The 25,697-nt window shown below is 38.1% G+C and overlaps 4 protein-coding genes across 18 annotated transcripts in view; 2 read left to right on the top strand and 2 right to left on the bottom strand.

The window, feature by feature from the left end:
• Positions 1 to 454: 454 nt before the first annotated feature.
• Chd1 (chromodomain-helicase-DNA-binding protein 1) lies at positions 455 to 15,972 on the bottom strand. 2 transcript variants are annotated; one of them, XM_071786338.1, is made up of 23 exons: positions 14,703 to 15,972; positions 11,844 to 11,956; positions 10,350 to 10,634; positions 8,897 to 9,085; positions 8,641 to 8,810; positions 8,400 to 8,563; positions 8,156 to 8,315; positions 7,726 to 8,038; positions 7,439 to 7,646; positions 7,074 to 7,354; positions 6,263 to 6,989; positions 5,923 to 6,168; positions 5,508 to 5,678; positions 5,168 to 5,291; positions 4,935 to 5,089; positions 4,502 to 4,863; positions 4,137 to 4,371; positions 3,738 to 3,857; positions 3,423 to 3,650; positions 2,952 to 3,281; positions 2,263 to 2,744; positions 1,675 to 1,788; positions 455 to 1,594 (listed from the first exon to the last, which is right to left on the bottom strand). In XM_071786338.1, the coding sequence occupies exons 1-23, from the start codon at positions 14,706 to 14,708 to the stop codon at positions 1,372 to 1,374; spliced, it is 5,406 nt and encodes a 1,801-aa protein (XP_071642439.1). In that variant the 5' UTR covers positions 14,709 to 15,972; the 3' UTR covers positions 455 to 1,371. The 2 variants fall into 2 exon arrangements, with proteins under 2 accessions (XP_071642439.1, XP_071642438.1); XM_071786337.1 differs by having other exon boundaries at positions 2,257 to 2,744.
• Positions 12,672 to 19,637, bottom strand: Cdc37 (cell division cycle protein 37). 13 transcript variants are annotated; one of them, XM_071786361.1, is made up of 8 exons: positions 19,397 to 19,637; positions 18,819 to 18,952; positions 18,289 to 18,733; positions 17,887 to 18,192; positions 16,451 to 17,806; positions 16,071 to 16,110; positions 13,878 to 14,287; positions 12,672 to 13,140 (listed from the first exon to the last, which is right to left on the bottom strand). In XM_071786361.1, exons 1-5 carry the CDS (start codon positions 19,427 to 19,429, stop codon positions 17,597 to 17,599), a joined length of 1,128 nt encoding a protein of 375 aa, XP_071642462.1. In that variant the 5' UTR covers positions 19,430 to 19,637; the 3' UTR covers positions 12,672 to 13,140; positions 13,878 to 14,287; positions 16,071 to 16,110; positions 16,451 to 17,596. The 13 variants fall into 13 exon arrangements, with proteins under 13 accessions (XP_071642462.1, XP_071642467.1, XP_071642456.1 ...); XM_071786366.1 differs by lacking the exon at positions 13,878 to 14,287 and having other exon boundaries at positions 16,455 to 17,806; XM_071786355.1 differs by having other exon boundaries at positions 12,672 to 14,287; positions 16,455 to 17,806.
• A 186-nt stretch (positions 19,638 to 19,823) lies between these two features.
• On the top strand, positions 19,824 to 24,599 carry Ints7 (Integrator complex subunit 7). Its single transcript, XM_071786339.1, has 13 exons — positions 19,824 to 20,175; positions 20,366 to 20,685; positions 20,769 to 20,993; positions 21,085 to 21,334; positions 21,410 to 21,483; positions 21,579 to 21,724; positions 21,797 to 22,142; positions 22,230 to 22,489; positions 22,557 to 22,757; positions 22,822 to 22,915; positions 23,023 to 23,126; positions 23,214 to 23,724; positions 23,960 to 24,599. The coding sequence occupies exons 1-13, from the start codon at positions 20,085 to 20,087 to the stop codon at positions 24,227 to 24,229; spliced, it is 2,892 nt and encodes a 963-aa protein (XP_071642440.1). The 5' UTR covers positions 19,824 to 20,084; the 3' UTR covers positions 24,230 to 24,599.
• A 590-nt stretch (positions 24,600 to 25,189) lies between these two features.
• LOC139818173 (lachesin) overlaps positions 25,190 to 25,697 on the top strand; it is a 37,742-nt gene continuing 37,234 nt past the window's right edge. The window contains exon 1 of one of the 2 annotated variants that reach the window (XM_071786754.1): positions 25,190 to 25,425. The gene's annotated coding sequence lies outside the window, so the exon portion shown is untranslated. The remainder of the gene's footprint in view (positions 25,426 to 25,697) is intronic. The other variant, XM_071786751.1, reaches the window with a different exon arrangement.

Raw genomic sequence — 25,697 nt, forward strand, 5'->3', positions numbered from 1 at the left:
GTTAATTGTCCCTGCGACCGGTATTTCGCTAGCAAGTGCAATAGATCGACTCATCGTATGATTTCACCGTGCATACCGGATCGGACAATCTCACCTCCGTGAAATACGATGTTCCTTTAAAGTGTTTTAATTTTTTATATATATAGAAAATTTATACATTGATGATTAGATTTGTACAATTTCACAGACATTGTGCTACAACGTAACACTATGTCCGTTTATGTCTACTGTAACTTCATCAGATTGTGTTAGCATAAAGCCGGCTAATATGTTACTCTCATCTGATTCTCAGATGAGAACGACGAAATCAGGTATCATCGCTCGAGACGATTATGTGCGCGAGCTATGTTTCTAAACTGAATATACATATATGTAATTAGTATCGAAAATGCAAAATATATGCGCGTAGCGCGGAAGCAGTTTACTTATTTTACATAACGAAAGATACGATAGAGGGAATGTGGCACAATCGACTCTATCGATGCTTGGGAGTAATTTAGAGCGTGGCCCATTTAGCATTACCTAGAACGCGTGACGCTCTAGAGCGCTAAGATCTTTGAAAACATCGATCAATTTGTGCAAACGCTGACAATGTTAGTAACACCAGGAGCAGATACCATTTTGAATCGTCAACTGGACCGCATCCAAACTGTATAATAGAAAATACATACATTCGTGATTCCAATAATGTTGTCGTAAATTTTTCTCACAATTGCACGATAAAATCGAACTCAAATATGCGAAAAAGAATTGGTTTATTAATAAAAAAAATTGTAAAAAGTACAATCGTACTTTAGAGTTGTATTCTAGTATAATTTGGATGATTTTCACACATATATTGTAGATATGGAAAACTCTTTTTACATAAGATGATGTTTGTGTATAGCGATGAAAATTCAAGGAAATTATACCAGTTACAATTCCCATTGATACTTAAAAAGAAGCGAATACACACTGTTTGTTCGTTCGTATCTCTCAACATTCCTCGACAAATTCCGATACATACGTTCCAATATATAAAAATTTCTCTTCTCGTTATGTGCTGAGGATATAATTTGATCTCCCTCGTTTATCTTTTCTTTTCACAATCTACACATATGTAAAAGTTTCTAATAGGGAGTACCATGCACATCCTAAACACATCTCCGACATCATTATTATCCGAATATAATAAATATCGGAATAATTTTTTTTTATACATATAGATACAGATATGGTGCATGCTCACAAAAACATCGTGCACCGTGCACTCAGTACTTCTCCCATGCAGAGACTTGAGAGAACCAGTGTCGTCGCAAACGCTCTCACTCGCAGCACAATTATACACAAAACGGTTTCGATACCGTGTCACAACCGAGGAAGGAAGAAGCACTAGGAGTTGGCATTTGGTGGCGGTGGTCTTCTATCGTAATCCCGCCTGTAATCTTTGTTCGGCCGCCAATCATTGGAGTAGCCATCTCCTGCATAACCACGACTTCTGAAATGACTCGAGGCCATATCCGTGGGAGGATAACCACCGCCACCACTACTACCACCATAGCCACTTGGTCCATATCCGTAATTTGGTGGTCCCGACGAGTATCGATAATAATCACTGAAAAACCATCCATATTGAAACAAAATTCATGAAATAGATTATCGGCGAAATTTGTAAATAAGATCCCCATTATTTACCTTCTTTTGTCGTTCATGTGCATACTACGATCTCGATCTCTATCTCTGTCTCTATGATAACCACTGGACATTCGACCATAAGGATCGAAGCGATCGCGTTTGTGATCTCCGAATCTGTCAAAAGAAATTGCAACAGTTGAGAAGCAATAAAAAAAAATATATAAATAGCGATAAAAACAAAGATTTCTATTCATGCTCAACCCTCCGTCTGTATACGTAAGTCAAGGCCAAAATGATATCTGCTCGTAACTGTAAAATTTTCAAGCCTGCCAGAAAATATTAAATAAACGATATTTATTAAAATGACTATAAAATCGTCAGCTACAATGTAGACAGATGTTTCATGAATTTTTTCAGTTTTTTTTTTTTAATACAGGCAGGGAAAAATAGTGTCTAACGTGACAGACTTACGTATACACTTCGAGGGTGCAAAAAAAAAGTATACAGACAGAGGATTAATGATCTAAATAATTTTGCATTAGATGAATAAAATAAAATCCGAATTAAACTAAATATAAAGATAAGTACTGGAAAATATATTTTTAACATCGAAATATATATGGATGTAGAAAATGAGCTTACCCGTACCTGCCGTCTCTCATATCTCTTCCGTCTCTAGGTAACCAATGATCATCTTCCCTACTACCGCTGTAATGCCCCATATTATATCCATCTCTCCTCATTCTGTCATCTTTACTTATACTTAATCTGTCACTTCTGTCGTGCCCCCTATCTCTATCTCTGTCACGATCTCTATCCCTTTTCATATCTTTATGCTTCGACTCTTTTTGTTCTTTATGTCGGGACATATCTGCACTGTTAGTGGTACTCGATGTGGAATTTGGCGTTGACGTTATAGGCGTAATCGTAATAGCACCGATAGTAACTGCGGACGTGCTGCTGAGATTGCTGCTGACAGCGGAAATGGTCGAGAGGTGTTTCGTACTGCTATTCGAGTTCTCCTCGATATCGTCAATTTTACGTTTCATTATTCTGCTGTCTTTATTACCGCTGTCTGCCTGTTGTTGCTTATCAAAATGTTTCTCGTGAGACGCCTTTTCATTGTGCTTCTACAAATAAAACAGAAAATGATTACGATTTCTCATTTGATTATTGCTGCGGTCCACTTGATGCTACAAATGCTTCGAAACATTCCTCTTCTGCTTTCTTTCAATGAAGAAGGAAGGAAGAAGAACGCTTCAAAGCATTTGTAGCGTCAAGTGGACCGCAGCCTTTATTTTCTATATAAAAAATAAAAAGTTCAACGCGCGCAGTACCTTTGCAGTACTAGAAGCATCCTCTTTTTTATCAGGGCTGGATGTGGAACCGCCGTTGCTGTCGCCACCTTGTTTCACCAGGTTCTTATACATCTTGTAAAGCTTTTTCGCTTTAAAGTTTGTGAACTTGGAAGCAAAGTACCAGAGATTGCCTTTCCATTCGTTGGCTTGTTCAGGAGATTTATATTCTGCCAGACACGTGGTGATATGATTCCCGATTTGGAAAAGACATCGACGCGCGCGAGCGACTCGCTCTTCCTGACTCAGAGACATATCTGGTGTGTCTAAAGCCTTCAATGCCTTCTTTACTGGCCTCATCTTCTCTTTGCACTGCATGATAAAGTAGTGTATTAAAAAATAGTATATTAACAATTCTTCCCTCAAATTTTACACATTATACATATATTATATATTTATTTTAGAAGTCGTCACAAGAAAAATATACAAATCCGTTAAAAGAATGATATTAACTTCATCGAATATTGGTGGGTCCAATTCGCCGATTACATCGACAGCTCTCGGTTCGTTATTCGCAGTAAAATGCATGGGACCTGCGGCTTGCTTATTCTTTTTCGCTTTCTTGTTATCTTTTTTCTCCTTTTTGGCCTTTTTCTCTTTTTTCTTTTCGTCAGACAAATCATCGACTTCTTCCTTAATATCTTTCTTTGCAACGTTCTCTTCTTCTTTTTTAACCGCAGACTATAAATAATTATAAATACATATAGACGTATAATTCATATAAATTCACAAAATATGCAAGGCTAGTCTCTTGTTTTTAAAACTTACTTTATCAATTCTGGATTTTGATTTCTTATTTTCGTCACCAGAGCTATCGTTATCTTCTACAATCTCTTTGGTGATTGCCGTTTTCGTTTCCTTGGTTTTCCTCGGCTTTCTTATTCGCGTCTGAAACAATTAAGCAACTTATAGATGCAAACCTTTAAAAAACCTTAAAAAAAAGTATAATTTATATTAGACATATTAATATCACAATTCACATATTCCATAACTCTTTCGTACATCACGTTTGCTTGTCAAAGTATAAGGAAGGATGAAAGGATGGGAAGGGTTGGGATATTACCTTGTACTCGGTCTCTAATTGGAGAAGAAAGACATAATCCTGTAGAAGTAAAAGAGATCAATGAAGACATGTCTATTGACATGTCAAATATCAAATGACCTTACCACTCCTAATTTAAGATCAATTTGCTTCTTCAAAATCTTCAACAAATATTCCGCACGTGCATTCACGCGTTTGAGTTGTACTTTATTGTCTTTAGGAAAGATCTTATCTCCAAGTTTCAAACTGGCATCTGTTTTTATCGCTTCCCATGAACCCATGCCGTGTTGATATATACCCTTTAATAGTCTAGTATCATCCTCGATAGTCCATTCACATTCGAAATTGGCTGGTTTTAATCTGTAGTAAAAATATTTTTAATTTTTCGTACTTAATTTCAAATAAAATCCATTAATTTTAATAATTTTGTTCGCTATTTTAATTTCTAATTAATTATAAATTTTAATTAATAACAATCATTTAAACTCACTTAATGTCGAGATGCCAATTAGCACGTTGCTCAGGATCGGATGGTAAAGCTTGTTCCAGAGGCTCGAGTTCTTTAACCGCGGCTGAGAAAGACTTTGCGTTCACCATTACACCACCCATCTTAAAAGTAGGTCCCCGTCTTCTCTTACGACCTTTCCCCTTGCTATCTTCCTCGCTACCCTTATTCTCTTTTGCGGTATTCTCAAATTCTGCTAAACAAGCGTCGCATCTAGACATCAATTGCTCGCCCAAGAAGCGCAATTCCGACATTGGTTTCTCTTGTAAGTCAGCATCAGTCGCAATATCATCTAATCGTTTCAAAGGCGCCGGGAACTTTTTATAACTCTTGATGAATCGTCGTATCTATAAAAAAGAACATTGTTGTGTAAAAAATGTGCAAAAAAATCAACCATTTCTAATCAAATGTTAAATACCTCAACATCAGTAAAGCTCTTGATATTCTCGCGTGGCAAAACTCTTGGTCTACCTCTCTTCTTGGGTCTGTCATCGTCACTTCCTTCTGCCTCGCTACCCGATTCCTCGCCATCCTCGCTATCATCTTGTACTTTTTTTCGCTTTCTGCCTCTTCCTATAAACAAATATATAAGTAGCATTTATGCGTTTGTTAATATATTTTACATTCAAATGCAAGTATTTCTAAAAATACCTTCGCTTTGATTGAGTTGCTGAAGAGTTTTCCGACTTCTTGGTGGTAAGTAAAGATCCTCCATTTCCTTTGATTTTTCTTCCTCTTCCACTTTTCTTCGGAAATTCTCCGGAATGATTTCCGCCTAAAACACATAAAATAACGATAAATAGATAATAATTTTATATATATATAACAAATTTTCTAAATTTCTGAATTTATTTATGAATAAATTAAGAAAGTCTATATATATTTATACATATAGAAAATTTTTTTAATTGCCAAAAGAACAATATGCTTATTCAGAGATATACAAGAATATACTTTCTTAATTTATTCAGAAATAAATTAAGATACTTACCCAATCTTTACTTTCATCATCGTTATCATTTGGTTGATTAATCGGTTCTAAATCCTCTTCAAATGCTGTTTTAAAACTGGCGACTTTAAAGGCAGACAATAATTCATCGCCAACTGTTGTCGGTCCTTCGTCTCTCGTTTCAGCTCTTCTTAAGATCTCATCGACATCACACTATTACAGAAATAAACATAATTAAATTAATATATTTATTACAGAACATTTGTTACATAAAGGAATATTAATTATTAAAATAATAAGTTATTGTATAAGCATTCTAAATACATCAAACTGATGTTATGTCCGAATAAATGTGTCAAAATTAATACCGCGTTAAATATTGATAGATTTCATATTTCCAATTAAAATATTCTGCGCTAAACATTCTAACAAAAGTGTGAGATGCCAATAAACTTACAGCTGGTTCCTCATCTCCGTCTTCCTCATCTTTAAACAGATCCTCGGCGCCAAATTTTAAAATAGCAGTCAAATCTTCTTTGTTAAACGGATTACTGTTGGTCCCCGCGTTCTTTTTATCTAATACTGTCCTCCCGGTTGTATCCATTCGCTGTATCACTAAATGGTCCAAGACCATTTTCTGTTTCGCACGCTCAACAATTTCTTCTTCGACCGACTTTTTAGTAACCAATCGATAAATGTTTACCTATATAAATATGATGTAAATTTGATTACAAAAGATTGAAGTTGTATGAAAATTCATACAAGCGAGCATCGACTCGAAACAATCGCTGGCGTACCTTATTCTTTTGTCCTATTCGGTGCGCTCTGGCCTGGGCTTGCAAATCATTTTGCGGGTTCCAGTCAGAATCAAAAATTATCACAGTGTCCGCGGTGGCGAGATTAATACCGAGACCACCGGCTCGCGTCGACAATAAAAAACAAAAATCCTGCGATCCCTCAGCATTGAAATGGTCCAATGCCTGTTTTCGTAGTTCCCCCTTTATACTTCCGTCTAATCTTTGAAACGGAAAATGTCTCCTTTGCAGATATTCACCGAGAATATCTAACATCTTAACCATTTGACTGAATATTAGTACTCTGTGTCCTGTGTCGCGCAATCTCACTAGTAATTTATCCAAGAGCACTAATTTACCAGAACCACGAATTAATTGTTGCAAGTAATCTTCGTTAGTCTTTTCCCTTTCGCCTTCGATCGGTTTCGTGAGAAAGGCGTGATTGCAGCACTTTTTCAATTCGATGACGATGTTCAAGAATGTCGTAGTAGAACCTTTCACGCCTTTTCGCAACGCTTCATAATTTTTAGTTAATATCCACTTGTAATATTGTTTTTGCAAGGACGACATTTCTACCCGTAAGATCTGCTCGACTTTAGCAGGTAAAGATTTTTCGACATCTTTCTTAACTCGACGTAGAATAAATGGTTCCAATTGCTTGTGCAGCTTGGAATATCCCTTCGTTGCGGCGTTGTCATGTTGCTTCTCGAATTCTTCCCAAGAGGTAAACCTACATTCAAACATTATAATAAATGTAAATATAAAAAATAGAATAAACTTATACTTTCATAAATTTAGAAAGACAGGAACTAACTTTGTAGGCATAATGAAATGTAATAAGGCCCACAGCTCTTTCAAGCTGTTCTGTAACGGAGTACCAGTAATCAATAAACGATGATTGGTGTGAAATTCGGTAAGTGCTTTGTATAATAGGGAATCGTCATTCTTCAATCGATGAGCTTCGTCCACTAGCAATACCGCCCAATTTAAGGCACCCAATAATGCTTTGTCCTTAAGTACTATCTCATACGTCGTAAGTATGACGTTGAACTTTAGTCTCTTCGAACCTCGGTAGCACCATTCGTATTCCCTAATCTGAAAAGAATTTATATTATTTAGAGAATCTCTGAGTGTTTCAAATATTGCGAAACAATAAATAATAAACAATAATATACTTACAATATTACGAGAATTGACATCGCCCAAGTAAGTAACGAAATTTAGGTCAGGTGCCCACAGAAACATCTCTCTTTGCCAGGAAGTCATTGTCGACAGAGGAACTACTAGTAAAAATGGCCCATGAAGTTGTTGCGTGTGAAATAAGTAATAAAGGAAGCATATTGTTTGGATTGTTTTGCCGAGACCCATTTCATCGGCTAATATAACACTGCAGAAAAAAGTAGATAATTAAAAGATTAAATAAATATAATAATTTCAAGCGTCGTTATATTAGAAAATCTGCGCACCTATTTTCCTTGCACCAAGAATGTATCATCCAATTAAGTCCATCCATTTGATAATCTCTCAATACTAAATCTTTTTCTGTGCCCATGTAAGCAGGTTGTTCATTCAACGGATAAAACTTGGGTCTAGATTTGAGGACTTTGCAATGTTTGCTCGGTGTTCTTTTGGAATCTTCTCTGTCGCGAAATTCTTTTATCTTCTCTGGCCATTTTTTCACTATTAAAGTTCCATCTTCCCATGTGGCCTCGGCGTACGACAAATTTTCCCATTTACAAAAATAATCGGGATGTTCAGAGTCTGGTTTCTTGTAGTCAGCTGACAAAAAAAAATTATACGATGATTCATCATCATGACAATTTTATATTTATAATACAGAGAGAAGAGCATTAAATATTATTTAAAATATCATTGTCAGAATAAATATTTTCATACCAATAATCCTCTCAACATTGTTGTAACTTTTTAGAAGATCTTGTTTAAGTTCCAGTTGACACTCTAAATAATCCAACTCTTCTGGCTCAGCATATTCTCTCATCTGCCTGATTCTGCGTTCACGTTTTATAAAATTGTCTAACTTCTTCAATCCTTTTACCTAACAAACACAAGATTATGAGTATTTCCTGACATCACAGCTGAGAGTTAACAAAGACTAGAAAATATATTAATAACGCTATACTTTTTGTGCTTTTAAAGATTCCTCTGATTCCCACGTATTATGTATGTGAGACCAGCCTTTCCATTTGATCAAATATTGTACTTCAGTTTCCACGTTACTCAGATCCTCTGGATTGGGATCACCGTTTTCTTCGACAGCATAGATTGTCGTCACGTTACCCGTAACTGCATGTAATTATATATGTTGTAAATAATATCTCGATTAACAGCATCACAGTGCTAAGCGCATAAAACAAACTAACCTCCTTTCTTGCCCATCCTCTGTCCCAAAATTTGTTCAATAGTTTCCGCATTGTCAGGCTCTGTTGACGCAGCGTTCGATTCGTCAACTTCAACCAAATCCTCGCTATCGGTACCTTCTTCACTTTCCTCTTTATAACTAACTGCCGTGCCTGTCCGTCTACTAACTTGCCTGATGATTAAGTTTAATATGTGGATTATTGGAATCTGACTTTCATACCTTTCTCTTTCTTTTAGTCAATTTTTCTCAATACGTACCTTCTATTATCATCACTGTCGAAGGAAGAGTTATCAGAAGATTCAGAGATATGCTTCTTTCGCACTCTGGCTTTCTCTTTCGCTTTTTGCGCAGCACGCCTGTTCAAGGATTTGCTAGGTGGGGGTCTACGATTCTCAGTTTCATCAGATTCTGATTCTGAACTCTCTGAATTCCACGAATTATGTGAACTAAAACAGTAAGTTGTACGTATAGGACCGTGTATGCATTATACCTAACAGATTCGCGTTTATAATTGCCTACTGAATTTCATTTAACTTTAAGTTTATTTTTAACATTTCAAAAAATCATTTATTGTTTTTGTATAGAATATTCTGAATGTTAACAATATGTATGAAATGCACGTAGAGAGAATATTTCCATGAAATCGATTTATAAAAATGTGATAATCGTAAAAAAATCAAATAAAAAAGTTAGAAGTCATTTTTTAAATATTCATATATAACTATATAATATAGAAAGATTAAGATTTTTATGAGAAATAAAGTTGTATAACAGTTTAGAGGGAAATGTCGCATAAATATCAATTCATATGCTTCACAACACAAAAAACTCGTCTATTAAGTTTTTAATAAATTCGGGGTATAAATTATAAATAACATGGAATGTAAAAACGCATTGTGATGTAAACTGGAAAATATAAGCGGTTATGTGCAAAATCAAAGTGAAATCCGATTAGAACAAGCAAACAGATGTAAAACGTAAACATTTGTAAATATTTATGCAGTCAAAAGTACATGTATGCACAAGTGTAGCATATCTTATAATAATGTGGATAACGAAATGCTTATGCTTATATTCATTAAATGTGAAAACAAATCGTTGTTGTGGCGATTGGTGTTAAAAATAGAGGTGTATCATGAACGTCGCAATAAATTCGGTGACTCACGCATTTGTAATATATCAGATAACTACATCAAAATTAGGCGACGTTATTTAACGACCAACATTGATAAGATACCGTTATATTATTTTCTAAATTTATGTACAAATATGCTGATAATAATGCAAGTAGAAATGAGCAAAAATGTAATATGTAAAATCTATCAATTCATTATTCGTGCTCTGTGGTATACAATGTATACATAAACGGAAGCACTCGTAGAAAGACCAACGTAGCGACTAATACGGTTGCCACACAGAAGTGGTGTATTGTTACACAATATCTCGTGTAATACGAATGATAAGATCAAAGTTTATAACGTACGGGCTAACTATGTATATATGAACTATTCTACGTCAGCTACTAACAATTACGAGCTTTCATCGAATTTCGAATTTCATCTCTCAATTAGCATATTATCCGTACAAATTATCTTGCGATCTCGCGACTGCGATAAGCCGTTCAGCTGACAATGAGTTACATCGATCGTTACCGCCGGTTACCGCCGGGTCAACATATTCTCCACTCCCCCGACGATTTGTCGCACTTACCCTTTCTTCTTAAATTTTTTGCGACCATCACTGTCGCTCTCGCGATTCGTCGCGAGCCTGTCAGGCTCCTTCCTGGAACGCCCGGACCTCCTGATGCCGTATATGTCAGGATTCTCGTCCCACTCGCGACTAGACTCATGTTTAACTCTAAGCTTTGCTTCGGTGCTGTGATTCGAGCCTTTGCTCTGGAAGCTATCGCTTTGTGCAGCAGGTGCATCCGACTTCTCCGACTTGTCAGAGTCGGAGCCTGATCCGGAGCCGGAACCGCTCGAGGAGCTAGAGTCGCTGCGTTAAGCAGCCAGGCAATATTTTATTTCACTAATTATATATAGATGATATACATGGACAGAGCATCTCGAAATACATACTTGATGAGAATAATTAACGATAACGTAGTCGTGGGAATAATTTACTGGATAAAAAATCGTTAATTGAAATATAAATTATATGTATATAGAAATGTACAATTGCTATTCAACGTTCAATATCTTAGTTGTTTTATTTAATCAATCGCTCGAGGAGGCATTTTTACATAAAAATTTCAAGTGATTTAATCCGTGATTCAAGTTACATATAAATTGTGTAATAAGGCATAAAAATAAAAATATTATACAATAATTATGATATAACATACTCATGTATTATAGAATTTTAATCACACTAATTAGAAAATGCGTATATATGTATTATGTAACGTTAATAAATATAAAAAATATAAAAATGGACTATGCATTGTACATGAATACTGGAAATGTATCAAGCTTTTCAAAATATTTCAAAGTTAAAAATGTGAACGTTCTCCTATAATTTTATAATTCTGTATCGAGATTCATATTTGACACGTTGATTACTCGAAAGTATATTGACTAACACTACAGATTAATACTAGCAGTTTATCTAGCATTGCTCTGATTATTTGAATAAAAGGAAGAAAAAGTTTTAACATAAACGTAACGTATAAAAAGAGTTGTGTGCTCACAAAAAAAACCCAAAGTAGGGCATACATAAAGTTAGGAAAATTGTTAAGACATTGTTAGTGCTATATGAAGCTGTAGCAATACACAGTAGCCCATTTGTGAGTGGCACCAATTGTGACAAACCCTTACACATCAGAGAACCTGATATACACTTGTATTCAGTTCAATTTGTCTTGCATTAATAACAATGTCGCACGCTACAACTGCATTCTATAAAAGATTAAACTGATTACCTCAAAGATATATAAATAATTAATGAATCTAATCAACATGGTGGACTTTAAAAGAGGAAAAATTACATTCTCAAAAACATCAGTAAAATTGAGCACTTTGAACGGCAATCTTCTAAAAGCGAAGTTCTTATTCCCAAAATATGAAACTTGCCTAAAGCTGAAAAATTCTCCAATTCACGAATGTTTCTTTCACGAGAGGAAAGTAAAATCTTACCGCAATGCAAGTTCGTGTATCAGATCTCATGATTTTCAGGGAGATGGGCCAAATCCTTGTCGATACCCACCTTTCAGATCCCGATCCTGAGCCGCTGTTGCTGCCGGAAGAGGAGCTATCGCTCTTGCTCTCGTTCTCAGAATCCGATCCGGATTCCTTACCGGATTCAGATTCTAACGTTTTCTGGAAGTCAATATCGACATGTAATTTCGATTTTATCTTTATGCAAGATATCGCTCGTCGCTTGGAACGTGTTGTTTGGAATAGTTCGCTTTAGTCCCCAGTTAACGCTTATCGCCAGAGAAACGCCCTAACATTATTATTCTCATTTCGAGAGTTTTTACTTCTGTTCTAAATGGATACAATTATGGGTACAATTATGGTAACAAGGAAGCAAGGTAATTCGCAGTCGAAGGGAGCGGTGAAACTTTTTTTTTTACGCATCTTTTTATTTCCTTCAATCAGCCCGCATACAGAAATATTGTTATTTCATCAGCACGAACTCGTCCTCCATTTTGTGATCGTCGTCCGCCATTTTGTCTTCTTATTGTTAGAAGAGGAAAACAGTAATCTAAGAAATGTTATTAAATTATTGCCGTTGCCTCATACTTATACGATTACTTTGATCTAAATAAAAACCAACGAAGACTAAAAAAGACACGTTTAATATATCCCTTATATTAAATTCCGTGAGAATTCTTTGGATCTAGCAGCGAGATCCCTCGTTTGACCACGTTTGAATACCTTAAAGCAAAATTAAACGCAGGAATTTCTTCTAAATTGGCACGTTTGTATAATTCTATCGCATACTGCAGTCGCTTACAATCATATTCGCATGAAAGGAATCTGTTTGGAGATGTCCAACAAAGGTTTAGGCACTGAATAATAGAGATCATCATTCAAAAACAGGTTATAGTTTTATTAAATACTTCAACAATTACATATCTCAGCTGTCAGTGCTCGATTAAGATATGTAAATGCATACAGAAATATATGTGTACCTAATAATATGGTTAATCATATTATTTAATTTGTAGTAGATCAGATATACTATATGTTATACATTAATTAATTAATTTAGAGATATTATATATTTTATTAATCTTCAAACGGATTGAAAGAAGTTGAGATATTTATTAGTAATGTTCTAATTATGCTTATCTCTCTTGATATTTGATGTAGTTTCGTACATTTGCAAATCTATATCAGTGAATGTAATAATGATAATAATCAAGACTCTTGCCACAAGTATATTGATAGAAAAATATTGGAGTTATGAGAGCAAAGTAAAATTTTCTCTTGCACAATCAATGCAGATTTTTGTTTGCATACCTATATTAACTGAGCGTAGGTCCCTTGCTCTCTTTCTGTAACAAACATTAGTAACACATGCTACAATTTCATCCAAGGCATTAAGCATACCAGATAGTATGATTAAATATTAAAATAACCTGTATTGCAAACTGTATAACACTGCTGACACTATAAACCACTATTAAAAATGTATGCGCATAAAACGGACCTTTACATACACTATATATATTTTTTCTAACAATGTTTTGTACATTATAATAAAAGAATGTATGACTTGATAGAAGAATTTGAGCTCAAATATTGTTAAAGAAATAAATTAGTTTCTATTTATTCATAAATTCATGGAGCAATGTCCAGTCTTATTTGTGCACTATGATAATTCAAAGATACCATGTTAATTAAAAGAAATGATGTGTGACCAGTGATGGATACGTGAGTACAGAAGAAATCATTAAACTTGTCTATAGTTATATACAGATATTTATATACCATTGTTGTAAAATCCATAATTATTTAAGTATTCTACACACATGTAACGGTGAAATGTCCAAGAACTATATCGCTTTAAATTTTTGCACGAATTTGCCAGATGCATCTTAACTAACCCCGTTGCTATTTCAAAAGTTACCATTACAAATGTTCACCAACAAATGGGATGATTACCAAGCATGCAATTGCTTTTAATGTTATTCTCGTGATGTATCGAGATAAATTTATTGTCAAATTGAATAAAATCTATCACAATGCGATGCAGTTTTACTTAAGTATGTTTTGTGATCACGATTCTCACCCTCATAAAATTGATGCAAAAGAAATCTGTGTTGAACAAGATTCCAAATGGTATAAATGGCATTCTACAGTATAGACAAATGTCATAAAGCTCCTTGATAGATCCAATTATGTCCATCACATGCCAAAATTATGAATTTCCTACAAAAATTTTTGCAAAGAACTTTCAAAGGTTGAAAATGCAGAATATTTCTGGCGTTATCCCGATGGAAACGCATCAAAATCACGGGTATTTGCCGTGAGAATTGCGTCACACGTTCCTGATGACCAGGCAGGACCGTGCGCGACAATATTTAAGCTTAATTTGCGAAAATGGGTACATTTTCGAATTACGAATAAGTATGACGCCAGGCCGAGGAAAAGTGCGAGGGATCGTTTGCGACGAAAATCAGGGTGGTACAACGATGTTTTCTGTGAAAAATATCAGATTGACGCGACGTAAACAAACCTTATAGGTTATTAAGGGGCTGGGAGAGTGTGTAAAGTAGCGAAAAATCGTGGCGAGGGTGGCACGAGTTCCTGAGCCCGGACGGTCCGTGGGACCCCGCCCTACGCGTAGGAGACCCTCGCGGACCAGCATCGGGGTTTTTTTCGCGTTTTCGCCAGGTTCTCGTCGAACCATCGGTACGCGGAAACGCGCGTGGCTGCACGCGATTTTGCCCTATTCCAAACAACACCGTGGCCGCGACGAGCGACTCGCTTGCACGCATAAAATCACGCCGAACGCATCCGCGGATCGTTGACGAGGGTAATCGCCGCACGGATCCGCGTGCACGGGGCCGAAATCCCGCTCGGATCCCGGGGGTGTCTGGTAACTGGCACTCACCTGCATGGCTCCCGTCTACGCGTCGCACCGACGACCCACCGATCGTTTATCACCGACGCGCACCACGCGAGCTCGCCCCTTTCCCCAATCGTAACACTGTCACGCGTACACGTGCCCGCAGATCAGACCGCGTTTCGCGCCGCGGGCCTCGACATCGTGAGAAACTATTAAGAGTATCGTGCGCTATATGGTCACGGGTACGTGAGGTAGACCGCCATTTTGTGATCCGGACTTGCTTCTTCTCGCCCTCCCCACTCCGCGCCCCGCGGCTCTCTCCCGTCATGCAACGCGCGCGCCATCTCGCTGCCCTCTGCCCTCGCCCCTCTACGCCAATCCGAAGCGCGGAGCCTCAGAGACGCGACGTCGGATTGGCCGAGAGCCGATGGAAGAAGGAAAACGAGAAGACGCGCGCATCGCACGATTAAAGCGGTGTACGGGGTATATGTGCGTGTGCGTGCTCGAGCGCGCGCGCGCACCGGAAAAGCGTCTGTGAAATGAAACGTAAAATTACTCACGCAAATATCTCACGTAAGAAATTTACGTGAGATACTCGCGATATTAAATGGCGCGATAAAAAGCGAATCGAGTTTCGGCGAAATTTGTCACGCGATTTTTCTCGCGCGAATTTGAACGAATCCGGCCGTCTCGCGGAGGGTCGAACGAAACGGACGTCGGACGCGAGTCCGCAAAACGGAAATCGAACGTCGCTCGTCGCACGGCCATTTTGAGCAGCCAACGATTTTACCCATAATGCGCGACGTCATGACGCTTCCCTTCGATCAACTCGCCGTCGAGTTTTACTTGACGCGATCGTCAGCAGCTGCTGAAAAAATATCACGGGCGGAAATCAACGAAGATGCCACGTTCTCGCGGAAACCCTCTCGCGAGGGTTCTCGTACTTTCGAGGGCGTACTTTTCGAAACGGTCGCTTTAAGCAAGGGGAAAATTATGTAACACGTAGAGGCGTAGACGTTTCGCGAGACATCATGGCGATTAACGACGATCCAATTTCGTCACATGCGCGAAAGGAAATTTTACAAATTGTCCAAGAAACTTTAACTTACTCCGCAATTAAAAAAAAATCTTTTACCGAGAAAATAAGGAAAATCCGATATCTGGAAGAGGGGAAAATCGCGTTAACGACCTCGCAACTTTCGCAAGCCGAATCGCGGAGAACCATCCAACGAACTTTCCGAGATTGACGTAGAGACGATACGGAAAGGCCTGTTCTCTCGCGCGGTGTACTGCATCGCAATGTCTTAATGCATATACGTACCATACAATACGATTTGTTCGAGGGCTCAGGAACTCGCGGCTTAATTCTAGCACAATTTCTCGTTAAAAGCAGGTAGAGGAGTCCACACTAACCGTCAGGCCGTCGGGCCAAATGGAACGGAATGGATCGGGCCTAGAGCGTCAAGTTGCCCGACGTCGTCAATGTCGCCATGCAAAGTACGCAAGTGAGAATGATGAGAAAGCGGCAGCGGACTAGCGGAGCGCAGCCAGGCTGGCTTTCCGTCGGGCGTATCGGGCTCGGGCAGGATGACCGTGTTCGGGAACAGACGGACGTTTGCGGCGGTGCCGCGCCGTCTCGAAGGGATTTCCTCGCGACCGCGTGTCGCGACGTTGCGAAAACGACGCCGACTGAGCGGCGCGCCACGCCCGTCCCGATGGAAAGCCAGCGCAGCCGTCTCGCAGCCGATGCGACAGGTCGTATCATGATGAGAATGAAAGACGAAAAATATTACCTACACGTCCGTGGCAACGCCGCGCCGGAAAAGGACGAGGCGCCCGAGCTTCCGGTATATGTACGCTGTCGTCGCTGTCGCAGCTCGATCGAGAGCTCGACGAGCGCCACCCGTCGAATTCGAGTTTGACGGCGGGTTTCTTCGAACGTGCTTTGCGGCGGAAAATGATGAATCGCTCTCAGTCTCGTGTCGTTCGGCGAGCGTGCCGGCTTAAAAAAAAAATATAATTAGTTATGATTAGTTAGCGAAGTATTAGTAATATATAACATATTATGATTACATGGTAATATTATTTACATTAATAACTTTAGCGATATACCAAGTCCTGCAGAGAAAAAATTCTTTGTCTAAATCTAGGTAGCTTAATTTATTCTTTTCCTTTTCATATAATATAAAAAAGAAAGAAAAGTAGATATAGCAAAAAATAAGAAAATACAAAAATATAAATATTAATTTCCTTCTGTGTAAAATTATTTTCTATTTTATTTATTTTTAAGTAGGTACACCAGAAAACGAATGAAATGATTCAACTGACTTGATTACGTGTACAAAATTAGAGGCAAATTGAGGTCGAAAACTAAAATAATTTTTCAAAACTTAATTATATGTAATCTCGCAATTTTAACGGTATAAACAATTTGAATATATACGTGGTTTTATTTACATAACGATATTGTTCCCGATTAATGTACAATACTAGTGTTATGGGAGGGACGTAAAATATTGAAATAATTATGGACTGTGATTAACATTATATATGTACATTACATAGAAAGATAATTTCAATAGTAACACAATCATACATAAAAGTCACAAGAAGATCATATAGCACTTCGACACTACTTGTACTTGTGCTCCTTGATAATAGTTACATATTTCACGCATATGCCAAGTTTTCTATTTATGAAACGACAACTCAGTCTTATGATCTAATTCAGCTCGAGTTAATAGCGTGCCAACGCGACGATGAATATCGCGATGATGAAAGGAAAAGCTGATAAAAATAATAATAGCACATTGCCAGAGTTCGCAGAGATGACAATTTTATTGTTAATGTACCCGTTTCAAATTACGTAAAAGAATAAATGATGTAAATGAGATACTGATTTTCATTGAGTATCCATAGTAAGATGCGACTTAAATGCGTTATTCCGGATCTGGCGTATTTCCCGCGGCGCTCTGCTGTTCCTCTTCCTCCTTCTTTTCTTTCTCCTTCTCCTTGTTTTTCGCGTCGGGAACCCACAAACCGCTGTCGACGCACCGTTTCATGTGATATGTCGCCTCTTCCTCTGGCATTGCGGCTATTGTTTGTTGCAACAAAGGAATATCTTGCGTCTCGAAACATTTTTGTAAAGCCTGAAAAAAAAATATATAAAGAATCAAGAAGGAAATTTCCTAGCAATGATTTTTACGTTCAGAGACAAATTTTTATTTACCTCTGGAAGAGTTTCAAACACCTCGATCGGATCGAGTCCACCGGGACCCAAACGAGCTTTTCTTTCCTCCTCCTCGGCCTCTCTAACCGCCTCAGCTACCTTCTCTGCTGCTCTTTTGCGTATTCTGTCCTTAAACGCTTTAAGTTCGTCATCAAAGGATTTCTTGTACTCTACCTCGGCAATTTGAATGCGACTGAAGAAGGAGCCAACGCACGCTCGCGGGTCAACGTCCAATTGCTTAGATAGTTCCAGTATATATTGCATACATATGCATTGATGCGCAACGTGTTCCATTAAATTATGTTTCTGAAAATATTCCATGAATATAGAATTGTCATAGATATCACTGGTTAAGTCTGTCTCAATCAGTTTAGCTGTAGAACAGTTGCCCGTCAAACTTACCTCTTCCATTTCCAAGTTGATGCACCAGATGACCAAATAATTTGCCGTATTCTCGCAAACTAAATACAGATGATCCTGTAAGAATTTCTTGCTGTCATCATATTTTCTTAGCATGCCAAACTCCTTCAATTTTGTCTCGTGTTCCTTAACGAATTGCTTCATTCGTTTCTCCTTTTCCTCGTCGGATAAACTCGAATCATCGTTCCTCCTCGCAGGCTTCGTATTTATCACAGTTTTTGTAAAACCATCTTGCCCAATAGTATCTATGTTCCACGGTGTCAATTTTTCCTTCTTTTCCATTTCCTTTTCCTTCTCTTGAATCTTTTTCTCCTCCTCTTCGAGATCTTGAAGAACTTTTTTCAACGCAGTTAAATCAGCCGAATCGGTCTTTTCATTTTCTAATTTGGCTAATTTTTCCTTTGTATCCTTGAGTTTTTGCAGGGTTCTGAAATAACAAACGTTATATAGCAAAAATTAATTTAATTCTATACATACAGGAGAGATATTATTTAACATATTTTTGTTCGTACTCTGCCTTCTTCCTCATGTGTTCTTCGTGCTCTTTCTTGCGTTCTTCCATTCTCTCCACTCGCGCTTGATGACGCCATCTGAATAAGGATGGCGTATCAATGTTTGGATGAGTATCATCTTCATCATCTGAAATCTAATGATAAGAATAGCAAAAGTTATAAATACAAAAAACATTTTCACATATAATCTAAATGTACAAACGACATCATTATTGTTCGATGTAAATTGATTGATCCAAAAAATAAATAAGTCTTTCGATCTCATCAAATAAGAAGCAAAGAAAATTAACAAAGTTATAAAGTAGAAGGCTTTAAGTTAATCGTGTCCTAAAATTGTAGGAAATGCTCGATCCCATAAGTATTCGCGATACATAAACTGCGCTCTAAAAACGGGATAACCGAGTTGAGTCGAAATGCCGAGCAGTTGACGTTTCGGTAACGTGTCATAACAACGTTTCTGGCGTACGCCAGACAGTCACGCGCGGCCGGCGAGATCTGATCTCGAGCTTCTTCGAGAACGTTCCTCTGGATTGCTGGATCCCCGGATCCGGACGGAGAACGGCCGATATTGTTCTTACTTCGATACTCTTCCATTTGCTGTAGTCCACCATCGTAGCGCTCGGATGAACCTGCCGTCAACGAGTCGCTTCTACGCGAGGAGCCCGACAGCTTGGACGATCCCGACCTTTTTTTCCTTCCTCTTTCCACGACGAGGGTATCTGTGTTTCTGTGTATCGCGCACAGAAGTCAGTCAGTCAGAAACTGTGGATTGCCGCTCTCGCTTTCGTCTATCCTGGTCTATCCGTCTCTCCGAATATCCTTGCCCTACCTTGCCTAATCTTGCCAGAGTCTGATTGCCGACAATGCCGACTGATCCGAGACAGATCCGAACTCCTGGCGCCTGGCCGACAATCGCAGGGAACGACGAGAGATGGCAGATCACGTATCGATCGATAATGACGATAATTCGTGATACCACGTGATACGTCTACGTCGCGTATATGATAACGGCCTTGTTTTCTTTCGTCTGGAAAACGAAACGAGACTTTTTAATGAATATTTGCAAATATAATAAACGATTGATTAAATAATTACGCAATTAACATTTCTTCCTTATGTAAGATTACTTCCGATGGCTTAGATTTATATTCCTACCGTGTTAAAGATGATCGATGATTCAAGTTGATAGGTTATATACCTAACGAGGCTCTATGAATGACAGTACGGTTTTTTAAATATTACGCGTGTAATTTACATTGAGACAAAATGATCGGGATGAGAATGAATGCGTTTAACGATACTGGACTTGGAGAACCGGAGCAAGATGCGAACACGGCTCTCATAGAACTTGATAAAGGTTTGTTTGCACTTAACTTCTCTACAACCTGCAGCACATAAATATTTTACTTCGTTAACATAAATGTCTCAAACTTAAATATTTAAGAAAAATATCAAATAATCATATTATAAATATAGACATGTGGCGTTTGCACTTGTTTGCTTGCTGCATAAAAATTTATTTTAGTTTCAAATGCTTGTGATTGTAGGTTTACGTTCTACCAAGACTGGGGAACAATGCGAAGCCATAGTACGATTCCCTCGACTATTTGAGAAATATCCCTTCCCAATATTAATAAACTCGTCTCTGTTGAAATTGGCCGAAGTGTTTCGCACCGGGAGTAATTTTTTACGAGTATGGGTTCTAAGAGTGTGTCAGCAGAGCGAGAAGCATCTGGATAAGATCTTGAATGTAGACGAGTTTGTAAGACGCATTTACAGCGTTATACATTCGAATGATCCAGTTGCTAGAGCCCTTACCTTGCGTACATTGGGCAGCGTAGCCGGCATTATTCCCGAAAGGCAACAAGTAAATATACTTAACCGTTTAGTACAAAATAAGACAATTTCTAACTTGACAAGGACAATAAAGTATCAACTATTATTATGCAGGTACATCATAGCATAAGAAGATCCTTGGATTCTCACGATTCAGTTGAAGTGGAAGCTGCAATATACGCCGCTCAAATGTTTGCGGCGCAGTCGAAATTATTCGCTGTATCTATGTGTAGTAAGATTTCGGACATGATCAGAGGTCAAGCCACCCCCGCTTCAATGAAGTTGCAGCTGATACCGATTCTACAATACATGCATCACGATACTTTTACAGCATCAATGGTATATAGCATTTTGTACAGTTAATATTTTATATATTTTTTTTATGCCGATTCCAGAAGAAATACATATATATATAATTATTTAATTGAAGGTAAATGAATTGTGCATGGAGCTTCTTGCAAGTTATCCGGCAGCGGATTTTGTCAGAGTCACTCTGAGTGCATTAAGTACCCTGGCTTCTGCGACGTTAATAGACGTGCCACAACAGGTTGCATTATTACTGCGCTATTTGCAAGATGATCCAAGACTGTCTGTTAAACGTCACGCCTTGAATCTTTTGCACAGTTTAGCTAGAAGAGGGGCACATCTTTGGCCACAGGGCGCCCTTAATAATTTAATTGGTATATGGCTTGCGATATAATTTATCAGACCTTTGATATTTGTACAAGTGATATAATCGATATCTAATAATTTAGAGAGTACCACGACGCTTTTACAAGATGGTGCAGGAAATACAGATCTTCTCATCCGTACTTTGGACGTAATTGAGGTCAGTTGAACCGATATAACTTTGTTTTTAGTTACGAAAGCTTCTTTTATAATGTATATTTACACACGTAAACACAAATACTTATTGAAATACAGGTACTTAGCCAAAATGCTGCAACATGCGATGCAAATATGGAAGAAAATAGTCCCTTATTGCAATTGTGTTTGAATGCGTGTTATTCGCCCGATCCGTTCGTCGCAGTAAAAGCAATTACTATACTTTCTAGAGTTGCTTGTTATTGGTATGTATATGTAGCCTTTTTTTATTAGTTATATATGAGACAAATAATTAATATGGATTATTTTGTTAACAGTTATCAAGAAGGGTTGCCGGCTTATGGTATACAAGATGTGATTTCTTGTCTCGAATCTCTGATCGTGTTGCTAGTTTTGGACGACAAACATTTACATCAGTTGAGAGCATGTTTACGTTCGACAGTAAAGCTTTGTCAGTCGCAGCCTAGTCATTGCGCTATATTTGTCGATGCTATTGGTTCTACCCTCGTCAACGCCAGTGCAGAAAACGGTCAGAACGAGAAACAAACGGTTGCACTGTGCGAAGCTTTGGGTGCTATTGGTAGTTTAGGAGAGAATACATTGCTTCCGCTTTTACCAGAAATTTTGATCAAACTTAAACAGATGTCTCATGTACATACAAAGGTAAACTTACAATATAAGAAGAGTTGTTTTCTTTATCTAGAAGAATTTAACTTTTCAATAAATAGATATTTATTCTGATTTGAAAAGGTAATGCTTTGTACATTGCTATTCCAAATGGTGGCTGGGGGATATGAATGGAACTCGGAATGTTTAGAGGCGGTAGAGAACGTCGTGAGAAATGTAGATGGTTGGGCAAAATATCGCATTGCGCGAAGCGCCGCAAGATATGGCCATCATACAATTGCCACTGAAATATTTAAAGGTCTAAAAGAAACTGTAGCATCGGAGCAGCTACATTTTTGGCTGTCCGGTTTAGAATTAGTTACAAAAGCAGAATGCTGTCTCATGTACGTATTTTCTGCTTTACTTACTTCTCTGTTTTTCTCCGTCTAACGTAATAATGTATGCATAAAGGAATAAGAGGGAAGGTGAAGAAAATATGAGTAATCCCGAGATTGTCGAAAAACTGAATGGCGCGATAGCGCGTTATGCAAGTGCTTGCGCTTCTCTCAAAGCCGCTAGCACTCCATTACGCAGTTTGCAATTTCCAAGCGAATATTCGAAATTACGTTGTGAATTCTTACAATCTATAGCGCAATTATTACATTCGTGCATGTAAGTAAAAATGTAGCACATATAATTAAGAAAACATCGCAAAAATAAAAATCTATATTTTTAGATCTTTGTGTACCGCACCACCACCAGCTATAGCTGTCACAGTTGTCATTGCGACGAAAGATGATCTCCAGAGATATGGACGCGTTACGCATCAGGTATAATTCGTATAATTATAATTGCAAAGTGATTACAATTATAATATCTACAGTTATATATACATATGCATACTATTACAGTATATATTATAAATCGTGTTTTACAGTTAAGGAAATCAGCGCAAGATTTGAAAAACTGTGCAGAAAATTACCAGAAGCTATATCAATCAGCCTTCGATGCTGATCCGGGATCGTTGGCGAATATTCGGGCGTATCCTTTCACTAGAGCAATTTTCATCTGACTATCGTTCATTTAAGTGCACTCTGTTGGCTATTTACCTTGATTCATCTCGTGCAGATTACAAGAAATATGCCGGTTACTTGCAAACAGCGTGGAACGGGTTTGCGGTGGGCTCGGTATCGCAATGTATCAGCAGCAGAACGATTCCATTTCAGTGAATTTCCATTTCGGCGATTCCGTAGAGATGCGGCAGCTGGCTCGTTGCTGCGCCGAGCTGCGTCGTTTAGCACCACCCTGGGTGGACAATGACTGCAAGACCGGATCAATAAGCCATTTGAGAGTCAGTTGTTTGATATCGCAAGTGACGCTGCTCGCCGGTGGAACAATGAGATTGCCGATCCCACGATATTTCTTTCAAACTCTACAGACTACTAGCATTAAGTTATCGGTGTCACCTCAACCACGTGTTCTCGGTGAACCCGTTTCTGTGCCGCAAGGTAGTCAACTAGCGCTCAAAGTCGAGGGAGTATTGCGACACGGTCGTCGGGCATCTCTCTTCCGTTCCGTCGCTGCTGTGTGCATTTCCATCTCGACGACGCCGCCGTCGAAAATAAATTCTGACCAAAAGGTAGATAAAGCGTCTAAAATTACGATCGCATTAACTATTAAAAAAGTTGAACTAGTCTGCATTACTGCATATTTAATTTAATAAACTGATCACTGCATATTTTTAATAAACATGTAATAACGTGTCAAATATTTTTGTCAATGTTTGAAAAATGAATTAGGGATGAGAGAGCTAAAGAATACATTCATGAAATTATATCAAATAGTAATATTAAATATTATGTGTTTGCTTGCAGGATTCCAATATGAATGAATTGCAGCAAACGGTGACACCTCATCGAGATTTCTTCGCTTGCGAGTTTTTACTATCCTTGGGAGTACCTGGATCTACGATCATACCCCCATGCACGATTGGTGCAAACCCCGTTCCAGGTAGTGGTGGCCAATACCAAATCACGGCGAGCGCGAGTATACTCGACAAGGACGGCAATGTATGGAAGTGTGGTCCACGTTCCACTCTCCCTGTTCGAGTACATGAGGAGCCTGCGAAGAGGAAGTTACCTTGAGGATACGCACTCTGTGGCACGATATAGATAATATATATTTTATATTTTTATTGAAGTAAATTTTAATAAGTTTACATGTGACATGTCTCATGACTTTGCTTTTAATTTTAATGGCCACATTATGCGTTTGTATTATTACTTATATTATTAATAATAATAATAAGTACGCTGATGTAACATGTTGCAAACGTATTTTTCTTGATTTATTTAATTCTTTGTTCAGAGAAGATCCTATTTTAAAACAAAAGTTTATATCAGCGCGAAAGTATTTCATTACAGCTATATAAATGAAGAATGTTTTTTACTTAAATAAAGCGAAGTTGTTGAATTTTTTACTAATTAAATCCAAAAATAAAGCCTATTTTAAACGATCTATAATTTGTGTAAGAATTCAGAATAAAAAATCTATTTCTCTTATTTTTCATTTACCGTGTAATATGAAAAACACTTGAAAAATTAAAATAAATATATGGTTAAAATATATAGCATATAAAATTACAAATAGAATTATATCTTAAAATTTAACATAAATTATGGATTGTCTAAAGTGGGCTTAAAATAATTGTACAGTTCAACGATTTATTTGAAATATAAATCAATTCGATTATCTTTATTTCATTATATTACAATTTTTGTTGCGCATTTTTAAAACGGTATCTAAATTTTGTGTCTCGTTTATAATTGCTCATGATAAATAATTCTTTTGAAGAAGTACAGTCGCACACTGTTTTATATCTAAGTATCGAATTATATATACTATTTTTATATTACTGTTTTTTGAAATATATAAAATAGCGTTTAAAAAAAATCGCTATTTTATATATCTCATTAATTAATTCGAAGTTTATTGCATTACAAATCTAAAAAAACGCGCGCAGGGCCCGCCGTGGCATCGGAGTGACGTTAGCCGTCAAATAGCGAGTAGCGAGTGTCGACGTTTGAGTGGCCGCGCGGGCGACGACCCATAAAAGGGAGATCGCGAGAGTGGCAGGCGCACAGTCGCGCACCGTCTACCCGCCGGTACGGTACGGAGCGGAACGCGCGAGCGGCAGCGTCATATCCCATTCCATTCCATTTCATTCGACGTCCGCCGGCACTACCCCCGCGGGAAGCAACAGTTATGTCCTCGAGGATCGTTTCACCGCTGCTCGCCGACCCGCTGCGCTGTTGAACCTCGTCGCGCGTGTGTGCCCGCGGTAAGTCACACGCCAACAACTTTTCCAACGGTTAAGAGTCCGTCGCCGTTTCCTACTTCGCGCCGCTCGCTCGCCCGCGCCAAATTTCGCCCGAGATTATGTATTCCTCAACGCTTCGTCGGGGGAAAACGCGCGGTCGCTTTTTAATTTCTGATGTCCGAAGTTTCGGTAACGTCATTTTAAGTCCATCTACATATTTATAATTTGCACAAGTTTCCCCTCGACGAAGGGTGGACGGCGGCGAAAGTGGGCGCCATCTTCTAAACCGCGCG

Source organism: Temnothorax longispinosus, chromosome 8, assembly GCF_030848805.1.
Source record: "Temnothorax longispinosus isolate EJ_2023e chromosome 8, Tlon_JGU_v1, whole genome shotgun sequence".
Taxonomy (NCBI): domain Eukaryota; kingdom Metazoa; phylum Arthropoda; class Insecta; order Hymenoptera; family Formicidae; genus Temnothorax; species Temnothorax longispinosus.

Bases quoted from the DNA above. Each gene is read 5' to 3' on its own strand.
- Ints7 (XM_071786339.1), top strand. From the start codon at position 20,085: ATGATCGGGATGAGAATGAATGCGTTTAACGATACTGGACTTGGAGAA. The intron at 21,484-21,578 runs GTCAGTTGAACC...ATTGAAATACAG, and splicing joins GTACTTTGGACGTAATTGAG to GTACTTAGCCAAAATGCTGC. The intron at 23,127-23,213 runs GTATCCTTTCAC...CATCTCGTGCAG, and splicing joins TCGTTGGCGAATATTCGGGC to ATTACAAGAAATATGCCGGT.
- Cdc37 (XM_071786364.1), bottom strand. From the start codon at position 19,429: ATGGTGGACTACAGCAAATGGAAGAGTATCGAA. The intron at 18,953-19,396 runs GTAAGAACAATA...TCTTATCATTAG, and splicing joins GCAAATGGAAGAGTATCGAA to ATTTCAGATGATGAAGATGA. The intron at 17,807-17,886 runs GTAAATAAAAAT...TTTTTTTTTCAG, and splicing joins TGTTTGAAACTCTTCCAGAG to GCTTTACAAAAATGTTTCGA.
- Chd1 (XM_071786337.1), bottom strand. The intron at 10,635-11,843 runs GTGGGTATCGAC...TGCTTAACGCAG, and splicing joins TCAGGATCGGGATCTGAAAG to CGACTCTAGCTCCTCGAGCG. The intron at 8,039-8,155 runs GTATGAAAATAT...TTTTTTTGTCAG, and splicing joins CAATGTTGAGAGGATTATTG to CTGACTACAAGAAACCAGAC.